We start from the raw sequence: 10,868 nt of genomic DNA, 5'->3' as shown, positions 1-10,868 counted from the left end.
GTTCACTGCTCTTTGTGTGTTCACTTTGGATGGGTTAAATGCAGAGCATGAAGTCTGAGTATGAGTCACCATACTTGGCTGTATGTCACACCACTTTTTCACTTAATTAACATACTGTGAGTATTATGCAACCTTAAATAAGTCCCCTTTGGGAACTTGTATAGACTCTCATTTTTTTACAGCTGATGTAAGCAGAAGCATCTGATGGTCAAGATACAGCTAGGTTTGTCAAAATAAATATATTTTTTTTTCATAGGTATTTTCCTCTTATATTTAAAACACAAAAAAATGCCTAAACACACAAACGCCTGTGTGTTCAAAGCTCCTCATTCATACCACTATCTGAACTGATGTCTAATCTTTGTTGCGAAATGCTCCCATGACCTGGACTGACAGTTGATAGATGAAAGTTATTTTATAATCATCAAGTCATTTTAAATACTTTTTAAAGAAAGGTTGTGAAAATGAGTATTAATCACTATAGGCCTATGATTATGGTTTGGTTTAATGTTTGTTTAACCTTAAACCATCTTTGTTAAACAAAGATAACATTTTTATTTTCACAGCCATCGGGTTCTCTCAGGTGACCTATGGCCGAGTTCCACTAAATCTGGCAACCAGAAAGTGTCCAAATGCTTGTTTATAATTATTTTATATTGATTGTTTATAATATAACAAACGTATTCGTAATATTTGTATATTTATTTCATATAAACTGGCTGACTACAGCTCCTGTGCTACGGTGTTTTTTTTTTTTAAAGAGAGCAGGGAAAATTACCATTGTTTATTGTTTATTTGGATCCCCATTAGCCACTACCAAGGTTACAGACTACATGTATATTGTTAAATAATTTAATAACTGTTTCTTTATAAACATCGCACTGCTGATTGATTCTAATGTCATATTCGTGCACGAGTCTTCATTTTGTAACAGTTCTTTTTAATGATTCGAGTGAACCGATTCGCTAAGCGTGTACAAATAGGCTAGGCTACTCAACAGTAATAGAGAACAGTGACACAACATAAACGGCATAAAACATAAAAACTTAAAACTTATTTCACTACGTGCAAAATGAATTCTCGACCGCTCTGTGCCTCTTGCTTGGTTTTAGGATGTTGGCTGAAATAATATATTTTTACCCTACAGAATGAACTAATCCGCTCATTTGTGCATCTCCCGCTTGTGTTAGAATCACGTTTTCTGCTTTACAGGCATGTGTTGCTAAACTTGCATAATTTAAACTAGGTTTTGTAACACAAAGAAACTGCATGGTTTTGTATAACCTCTTTTTTTGTCTAACAACCTAACGACGCTACCATTGCTTTGTCCTGCAGACCAGCATCTTGTGAGCACTGAGATAAAGCATTGTGGCAATAATTTCACCAATAAACATAATTTGTAACTTCAAGGTTTTGTGTGTTTCATGTACAATGGCATTCAAAATAATAGGTACAAAAATATTAAAGAAAAGTGCATCCCTTTAATCTTTAATTTATTTAGGTTACATCCTTGCTAATAAGTAGCTATTGAAAGTGGTGACTCTTCTCAACTCATTCTAGATGTAACGGAATTCGCACTGACAACAAGGCAAAGGCATCTTGATTAGGTTAGTGTGGTTTGTGATGTAACTCTCAAAACAAGCCTTTGCCTGCCCATCCTTTCAGAGTTACACAACACAAGGGCTAAACATGGTACATCCAACATTCCAAAAAAAATATCCCAAGGTAATCAGTTTCATATGAAGAAATATCTAACACAGAAATTAACTCGTTTTAATTTTATTCAGCAAGCATGCTTTAAACTGATCAAAAGTGACAGCAAAGACATGTAAACGATTACAAAAAGAAATAAATGCTGTTCTTGTAAACGTTCTATTCATCAAAGACTATTTAAAAGTGGTCTACACAAAAATATTAAGCACCAGGTTAAACTTTGGCAATAATAATAATAATTATTGAGCATCAAATCAGCACATTAGAATGATTTCTGAAGGATCACGTGACATCGAAGACTTTGCCATCACAGGAATAAATGACATTTGAAACTATTAAACAGAACACAGTTGTTTTGAATCATAATATTTAACAGTATAACTGCATTTTTGGTCAAATAAATGCAGCGTGGATAAGCAATTAGAAACTTATACAAATTTTTTGCATGTATTGCATGAAGACCAAACATGGAAATCAGACTGAGGGTTATAAAAGGCATAAAAAACACCCACATATACTACCTGAAAAATCCACACGTGCATGTTGCAAGTTGTGTAACGACTGTAATTATCATTCCTGCTGTGTCTTCGGTGGTGGGAGGGACTAAAAGAGGGAGGGTTTGGGGGGCTCAAACCTGAGGATAAAAGAGGGGCTGCTTTTCCTCTCCTCCCTGCACAGTCAGCTTTTCCTTCTAAACCGTATACAGAGAGAGAGCCTACACTTCTGCAGCCATGACGACTGTCGTTTTAAAGATGCTGTGCGTTCTGCTCTGCGCAGTGTTCGCCTCTGCTGACGTCTTGCCCATGGCTGACTTCGACATAGAAAAGGTAAAAGATTGCAGTTTTACTGTAAAATGCTATAAATGAACGCATCTAAGTGAGTTTTAAGGATGTTCTCAGGTTTACTCTTAAAATAAGGTTCTTTAAAGCCATCAGTGGTTACATGAAACTTCCATGGAATCTTTCCAAAAGGTTCTTTATATTATTCAATATTTGCACAGTAAGAAAAAAAATGTTCTTGTAAGAAGTAAAGATTCATCACAAAAAAAAAAAGGAAATAAAAAAAAGATTGAAACCTTTATTTTTAAGAATGTTGGTCTACAATTGTTATATTCTTTGCAGATGGGAGGAAAGTGGTATCTGATTGGCTTTGCAACAAATTCGAAATGGTTTGTCAATAACAAGGCAGACATGAAGATGGGCACTGCCATGATGCGTCCTACCGAGGACGGAGACCTTGATCTCAGTTACGCTAGTATGAAGTAAGTTCAAGCCAGGAGAACCGTTTTAATAAATACTCTTATAATTACAAGAATAACTTAACTGACTTCATTCGTTCAGCAGTGACGTTAACGGCTCCTGCTGGAGAATGACACACCTCGCTAAGAAAACTGAGACCCCAGGACGTTTTGTCTTCCACAGCCAGCGTAAGTCATCCTGCTTTTGCTTCAGCTAATGCTCAGTTTAAAAAAAATACTATTTATGTTCCTTTGGCCTAAATGTTTTTTTTTTTTTTTCAGGTTGGGGAAATGACAACGACATGCGTGTTGTCGATGCCAAATATGACGAGTATGGTCTCATTCACACCATCAAGACCAAGGAAGGGATTTCTGAGGTTCTCAACAAACTCTACAGTAAGAGCTCGACTTGTCCAGTTTACACAATTTAACTGTAATGTTTTCTTGAATAAACGCTAAACGGACCCTGAATGTGTCATCTACAGGTCGTTCCGCAGTACTTTCTGATGACTTGAAGGAGAAGTTCAGGCAGTTCAGTCTGGACAATGGCATCCTTGAGGAAAACATTGCCATACTGCCATCAGTCGGTATGTTTTGAGAATTTAATCTGAAGGTTTTTTTTTTTGTAATACTTGACATTTTTGTTAACTTTGTACCTGCTGTTCTACAGGAGAATGCCCAGATGTCGAAGTTCTCCAAAGCCAAACAACTTCAGCTAGTCAGACCATTTCAACTGAAAAACCCTTGTGAATTTGCTGGCCTTGGATCCTGCTTGGTTTTCGTCGCTTTCATTTTGAATGCAAACATCAGTCTCTCTTTTTGCCTTACACACACTTCTTGTGCTCAGCATGACAGACCAATTTGCAACTACAGAGCTTATCCAAAGAATATCTCGCAGCAGGGGGACAGAATGGCAAAGCATTACCTTATCCAAATGATGCAATTTAACAAACTGAGCTCAGCTCTTGATGTTTTTTCCTCCTGTAAATGTGTCAAACATGTTTCGTAACGGATATGGCAAACCTGTAAACAAATGTTTATGAACAGTGCCTGAACAAATGTTTACAAATGTTGGTGCGATTCATTCAAATTCTCCAATTGCATTTCATTTTATAATGAAAAATAAAAACATGAACATTTTGGACACAAAATACTGTTTATTACTTCTGTATTTACAAATATTTCATATACATATAACATATATATATATTTTTTAGAATCTCTTTATTCCAAATTATACATTTTCAGTATCTGTGTAAAAAATAAAATTTGCCCTAAACATCTGAATAATTATAATCTGAAGGCGAGTTTGACAACAGAGCAAAAGCCAAACGGCCATATTCAAGAAATACACAAAACTAGCGTCTAAATTAAAAGGAATTTAGATAACCAGGCATTTGGCCAGATTTCATGTCTGCACACCCTGGTTAAACCTGAAGATCTCTTGTGATTTGAGTACTATTTGCAATATCAATTATTGGAAACATTACCAAGAAACCCTTTATCCTACATTCTAAATTCATTGTCTTAAATAACAGCTGTTATTAGTAAATTAATGCAACAGTGTTGAAAATGAAAGATGGGATTCCCAAAAGCACATCTGGTCTGAACAGCCTTTTTCTTTACCTCAAATTTTTTTATTTTTTTTTAGCAGCCACAGCATAAGCTGAGTTTTTCAGTTCTATTTAATCAGACATTCTGCTCATCTGGAGCTAAGATACTAATTGATAAAGCATGAGCACCGTAGTTTAAAGCCAACGGAGTCAATCCATGCCTTATTCTCAAGAATTTTGCACTCGTAAACGCATGTGCACAAACACGCCACGATCACCAAAGCGGTTCAGACTTGTTTCGTGCAACATGCAATACAGGAGTCACAATTCAAATTTATAACCAGACACGCTAACATAAAACTACACGGTATGCACGTCGTCCACCCTTGACGGATTAGTACGCAAGTTGATCTATTTTCGCAATTAATCTAAAGCTCGTCAGCAGATTTAGACTCTCATGAAAGGTTGGTTCAACTTTGGAACACTGATTTGAACTTTACAGCAGAGCAACTTGGAACTGGACAAACTGGTTGTTTTTTTCTGTATTTCCTTGCACTTTCAGCCTGTCGGTCTGTACCATAATGGATCAGAACAGAGCTTTTCCTAATGGGTTTCTGATTGCAGAAGTCACATGGTAGGCATTAGGTCTTTATGATGCCGCATAATGTGCTGATTCTTCTCCGACGGTCTGCGGAAACCTTTCGAGCAGAAGTCACATCGGTGAGGATAGTCTTTGGTGTGAATGGAGATCACGTGCCTCTTGAAACCAGACGCGTCGCCTGTGCTGTAGTCGCAATACTGGCATTGGTAAATCCGGCGCTCCCGGTTGCCTTTGGACAAACCGGCACCTCCTAAAATTCTCTTACCTCCATGGGCACCTTGTCCAAATGGCTTTTTAAGACCCTTTTTGTCAGGAAAGGCCTGCTGCTCCTTGGTGTGCACTGACAAAATATGCCGACTGAGAACAAATGGATCTGCGATTTTGAAATTGCAATGCCTGCACTGGTGTAACTTCTTAGCCTTGTGGGCAGCCGAGTGCTTTTTGAGCTCCGACGGCCGGTGGAAGCCTTTTCCACACACTTCACATTTATGTGGATAGTCTTTGGTGTGAACTGAAATGATGTGGCGCTTCAGGTCACTGGAATTGGAGCTTTTGTGCTCACAGTGGGAGCACTGGTGCGTTTTGGCCTCCTCGTGTGTCAGTCCGTGTTGTAACAGCTCGTCGGGTTCGGCAAACGTCTGGAAACAGCGCTCACACTTGAAGGGCATCTCTTTGCTATGCTTGGTCTTCACGTGCGTCTTTAAGTTGGACGAGTCGGCCGATTTGTAGTCGCAGTAATGGCACGAGTACGGTTTCTCACCGGTGTGGGTTCTCATGTGTTTTTTCAGCTCTGAAGGATGCCGGAAACCCTTCCCACACTCCACGCAGATATGCGGGAAGTTCTTGCTGTGAACGGCGAGAAGGTGTCGGTTTAAAAGTCCTTGTTCTGCCGTCTCGTATTCGCAGAACTTGCACTTGTGCATTTTGGTGGCGGGCGGTGGGATCTGAAGTTTGGATTCCCGGTGGTGGTGCTGCAGGTGGTGAGAGAGCAGCGTCGCCTGCTGGTGAAACTCTTTTCCGCAGACTTCACACTCAAAAGGCGCTTTACTGCTCAGGGTGTGGATCTCCATGTGGTTGTGGAGACTGGCTTTTTTGTTAGTGGTGAAATCACAGTCCGTACACTGGTATTTCTTTCGGTTTACGACATCCTGATGGTGATTCTTGGCGTGGCGCTTGAGGAAACCACGCGACTTGAACTTCTTCCCACAGAGCATACAAGGGTAAACCGTAAGAGGCTGGCCGTAAGGTCCAATGATGATTGCTGAAGTTTAAAAAGTAAACCAACATGAATGGATATGAATATGCTAGAACTGAAAGATATGGGGGTAATGCTTTTCAAATCTCTTCTCTCTTTAAAAGCTGCATTTATTTAAATATTACTTCAGTGTCACATGACCCTCATGTTGGTTTGCTGCTAAAGAAACATTTCTTAACAGTGCAGTGGCTGCTCAATTTTTTTTTCTCAGGATGCTTTGATGAAAAGAAAAAAAAGTTCAAAACAACATTATTTATTTGAAATTCAAATCTTTTGCAACAATGTAAGTATTTAAAGTAATAGAAGTATTACATTCGATACTGACCTTTTGAATGGCAAAAAATAATATTTAATGAAATAAAATATCAAAAAATATTTAACTTAAAAAAAAAAAAAAATAAAATAAAATATATATATAAATTTAACACACAATGAAACTGAAAGTGTAGAAGAGATGTACCTGTCTGAACATGCCGGAGTTCAGAACGTTTTTTGCTCCTGTTCTTGCTCCGCTGACGGCTGAGTCTTTCGACCATTTCAGACTCATCAACATGAAGTAAAGCACTGGCTGCTCCTTTCCTGTTCTCACAGCTTTCACTCTCCTCCCCACCTGACAGACATCATATGTAAAGGTTATAATGAGAAGCTGTCTTGTACTGCAGATTAAAGAGATGTGTGTATTACAAAGGGCTCGATTAATGAACTAGAACTCGTCTCAGTGACGGCATAAAGACTCAAAGTCTATCAGGAAGCCTTTATCAGTTGAAATAATGTAAAGAATAAAAATGTCCATTTCATAATATGAACATTTCTTTTGTAGCTAATGATTTAGGAGACATAATACAGGGGGATAACAGGACACATGCATATTTCTTTAGAATTAACTGCCCAAAATGAATGTTAAAGTGTTCAATACTCCTTGTGGAAAACACTGCACAATGCAACTTTTGATTATGACCAAAACATGCATGGTTCACTAACTATAAGCAGCTGCCCAAGCCACAGGCATGAAGTCCTTGTTGAGCGAAGCACTGTCAAGTGTCCGCTGAGCACTGCCAGGGTCCTCACCCCCTACCACCACTTCCATATAAACCTCATCTGTAATTTTAGCCACATCTGTTTGAGGAAAAACACATACTATCACTCGGAGGAAACGACTTGATAATCAGCTGACAGTGAAGGGACTCACTGATATCATCCTGGTTTTGATCGGCTTCATCCATTGACATGTACACCATCTTTTCTCTTATCGGCATTCCAGAAGGATCCACCAGCTCCACGGTTTCATCAACATCTAGCTCTGTGTCTCCTATGTCGACAGTGCCTCCTGTAAATGATCCAGAAATCTATAAACACCACACTAAAATAAAAAGTGTTTGATATAAACTGTAATGAAGTACAGCATCATCCGAACATACCCAAGCCCTCCTCCTCTGGGTGCGCCTTGATGATGTACACTTTGATGACCTCTTGACCCTCATCATCCTTCTCCACATCCTCAGGGTCTTCTAAAGTCCCCTCGATAGTAACTTTAGCATCCTCGTCAGAAACCACCTTTCCAGTCTCATCCACTGAAATAAAACCAAGCAAGCAACATGCATACTCTATTGTTAAATGTAAAGAAAAAAGAAAAGTCATGCTTTATGTTTATCTTGTTCTACACAGTGGAAGCTCTAAAATAAGTTATTTTAAACCATGAACTGAATTTGGTATGGTATGGAGATTTGCTACAGATTAGAGCTATTCAATTATTAATGTTTTTAACTTGAGTGTAGGATTCGATGATGAAAAAGGTAATCTAAAATTAAAGCAACTGAACATGCACAATTCTCTAATGAATATCAACCATTAAATTAATCTCTGAATTCAAATAAAATAAGAATATTAATAATAACAATAAATAATGGGAACTAACAGAAATCGCAGCAATATATTCTGCATCCCAAATAATAATAACAAATATAATAGAACACAGAAGTCACTTCCAAACCAAACAGGTTTTCTTTTTGAAATGCACAGCTCCTTTTCAACAAGTGCTCTATTCTGATAGGCAGAAGCCACTCACAAGAGATCATGAGGTAGTCTCCACAGGTGTCAGGATCCTCCTGGACCTGAGCGTCGGTCACCACATCAACATGCAGTCCTTCTTCCTCCAGAGCCACATCATCGGGTGACATCACACAGGTCTCCACAGCAATGGCGCCGAGTTCTTCGTCTTCCTCTGTGCATGGCACGTACTCCGCCACCACATCCTCGACGGCTTCCTGGATGACCAGTTCCTCGTGGACGAGGCCATGCACCGTGATCTTCTCACCCTCCACATCAGACACCAGAACCGACTCCTGCAGTTCAACCACCACCTCGTCTTCTCCATCAAGCTCTTCATGCAGAAGACAAATAGATGTCTTTCCATTCATAAAACAACAATTAGAGAGACTTCATCAGGCATTGTTTGTTTACCTGTCCCATGGAATATGATCTTGGGCTCATGGGGATGTAGAGAGAGAGCCGTTTCATCTTCATCCATTTTCTCCACCAGTCATATGCATAATATAAGACCTACAGGAATAGCATGCAAAATTAAATAAAACCATCAGTACACAATTAGAACATAAAAGACGTGAAATTTGTATGCAATTCAGCATCATTTTAGCATTATATAATATTTTGACAGAATTGTCTTTTTTGGGATATTACAAAGATAAACAGCATCACAAAGAAAATTATAAAATAACCAGGTCATACATTCATATTTATTTTCTAGTGTCCATCGCTAAAGCAATTAAGTTATTCTAGTTATACATTTTATATCTCAATCAAATCTATGTCTTGATATATTGTATAATAAATATACATTTTTAAGATGTAAATCATTAAATCTTTTAATTTAAATTTAATTACATGGTTAAATGCAAGCCTCAGCAAATCTCTAAATAAACATCTGTTTTTCATACTATAGATATTGTGATGCTGCAATTTTCTGTTACAGAGCTTTAAAAATAACTGGACAATAGGAATGAGTTTATTATACTTTTAGTACAGCAGCTGTAAGGCAAACAAGTTTCCATCAATCCCATAATCTGATACTGTAATGTAGTGTTGACGCTTCTGTGCCAGTAAGGGGCGTTACCTCGATGAGCACTGCCCCGCCCACTCATATAAATTCCCAGACGCGCCCCCTTTCGAATAATCGCCATTTTGAATAAATTAAAATAACTCATCAAATCTCATAAATATATACTTATGTCCACAATGACAACACAACACAATTATAGCTTGCGTAACCCATCTGTACAGTAAATCAGTGTGTAGTTGCTTATGAATGAGTCGTGCAGGTCTCGAGGGTTTCGTCTCCGCGGCCTACTCGAGGCCTCTGAAGGCCGCGGCTCGCTGCTAACAAAGGCCTACGCAACACTGCAACGACGTTAATCTCTCAAACGGATAAATACGTATTTCTCCCAGACTCCAAAATATCGCATCTGATGCTAATCTATCGAATATCAAATTTAATATTCTGTTAAGACTCAGCGGCCTACCTTTTGTATATTTTTTTTGTTTCGTTTCCAAGGCCGTACGCGTTTCCTTCTCCCACCCCCAGACTCGGGCAGAGCGCAGACGGGGCTCTTGTGTGAGCAGGGCGGGCCGCTGCGGAGCGCGGAGGGGAGGGGCCGAGTCTGATGCGCTCCGCGGCGCTGCAGCCTCCAGCTCCGCCGGAGATTACACCGCCTTCAGAGGCGCACGTCACTGCCTCGGAGCCGCAGGAAAATGCGGAAGGAGTCTGAGAGAAGTGGCCGCAGTCCGGTTATTTTGGCAGGCCCGCAAACTGTATTTTTTCTGCGCGTTGGCCATTTTAAAACTAGGCTGAGTAAACCCAAAACGGATGATTTTGTTAAGCGCTTCGGAAGTCGCTTGTGAGGGAGTATTTGTGGGCTTTATTTTGCAGTGGCGTGAAAAGCGTATGATGCGGAATGATTAGCGAGCTCGGGATATTAGCCAGTTAGGGATTTATGCCTATAAAAATGGTTTAAATGACCATAAATGCTTTTAATGAAAATTGTTTTGGTTAGAAATATTTGCTGAGTAACTTCATTCACGGTTTAATGCAAGCACGGTTACTGACATGGTTTTACGTTTTTTTTTCTTTTCCTTTTTAAAAAGACGCTTGAACATGTCAGTTTGTTCTTACATTAGGAACAGTCCGACATACTTTTATAAACAAGAACTATTAGCATACATTAAAAAGTAAGGAAAAGTATATAACAAACAATATAGGAAAATATATATATACATAAAAAATTGTGACATCATACAAGTATACGCAACATTATGATATTTAACACTTTTTTTTAGTTAGCTTAGCGATGAAAATTAAATACTATAACTGAGGTCATTAAGGTATACTGCTGCCCAAAAGCCTCAAAAAAAACTTTTACTACATGCTTATAGATCACCTTTATCATGGTTTTTAATACACAACATTTGTTCAGGATCAAGTTTAATATAAGGTAT

General features: G+C 38.7%; 2 protein-coding genes across 5 annotated transcripts; one reads left to right on the top strand and one right to left on the bottom strand.

Annotated features, from left to right (window-relative positions):
- Positions 1–2,369: 2,369 nt before the first annotated feature.
- LOC113066012 (lipocalin-like) lies at positions 2,370–4,101 on the top strand. 2 transcript variants are annotated; one of them, XM_026237569.1, is made up of 6 exons: positions 2,370–2,540; positions 2,835–2,974; positions 3,057–3,139; positions 3,233–3,346; positions 3,436–3,537; positions 3,621–4,101. In XM_026237569.1, exons 1-6 carry the CDS (start codon positions 2,445–2,447, stop codon positions 3,698–3,700), a joined length of 615 nt encoding a protein of 204 aa, XP_026093354.1. In that variant the 5' UTR covers positions 2,370–2,444; the 3' UTR covers positions 3,701–4,101. The 2 variants fall into 2 exon arrangements, with proteins under 2 accessions (XP_026093354.1, XP_026093353.1); XM_026237568.1 differs by having other exon boundaries at positions 3,054–3,139.
- LOC113066009 (zinc finger X-chromosomal protein-like) lies at positions 3,935–10,284 on the bottom strand. Of its 3 annotated transcripts, none has more exons than XM_026237565.1 (8): positions 9,896–10,284; positions 8,820–8,918; positions 8,425–8,739; positions 7,778–7,930; positions 7,549–7,686; positions 7,341–7,457; positions 6,820–6,969; positions 3,935–6,365 (listed from the first exon to the last, which is right to left on the bottom strand). In XM_026237565.1, the coding sequence occupies exons 2-8, from the start codon at positions 8,884–8,886 to the stop codon at positions 5,131–5,133; spliced, it is 2,175 nt and encodes a 724-aa protein (XP_026093350.1). In that variant the 5' UTR covers positions 8,887–8,918; positions 9,896–10,284; the 3' UTR covers positions 3,935–5,130. The 3 variants fall into 3 exon arrangements, with proteins under 3 accessions (XP_026093350.1, XP_026093349.1, XP_026093351.1); XM_026237564.1 differs by having other exon boundaries at positions 7,341–7,475; positions 9,896–10,281; XM_026237566.1 differs by lacking the exon at positions 7,341–7,457.
- Positions 10,285–10,868: the final 584 nt, after the last annotated feature.

The sequence above is a fragment of the Carassius auratus genome, chromosome 49 (genome assembly GCF_003368295.1).
Source record: "Carassius auratus strain Wakin chromosome 49, ASM336829v1, whole genome shotgun sequence".
Classification (NCBI taxonomy): domain Eukaryota; kingdom Metazoa; phylum Chordata; class Actinopteri; order Cypriniformes; family Cyprinidae; genus Carassius; species Carassius auratus.
Note: the sequence above shows the minus strand (reverse complement) of the source record. Positions and strands in the feature narration are given on the sequence as shown.

Coding starts and splice junctions, on each gene's coding strand:
- LOC113066009 (XM_026237564.1), bottom strand. CDS start 8,886: ATGGATGAAGATGAAACGGCTCTCTCTCTACATCCCCATGAGCCCAAG. Junction 7,931..8,424: donor AGACTACCTCATGATCTCTT/GTGAGTGGCTTC, acceptor GTTTTATTTCAG/TGGATGAGACTGGAAAGGTG. Junction 6,970..7,340: donor GGCTTGGGCAGCTGCTTATA/GTTAGTGAACCA, acceptor GATGTCTGTCAG/GTGGGGAGGAGAGTGAAAGC.
- LOC113066012 (XM_026237568.1), top strand. CDS start 2,445: ATGACGACTGTCGTTTTAAAGATGCTGTGCGTTCTGCTCTGCGCAGTG. Junction 2,541..2,834: donor CTGACTTCGACATAGAAAAG/GTAAAAGATTGC, acceptor TATTCTTTGCAG/ATGGGAGGAAAGTGGTATCT. Junction 3,538..3,620: donor TGCCATACTGCCATCAGTCG/GTATGTTTTGAG, acceptor GCTGTTCTACAG/GAGAATGCCCAGATGTCGAA.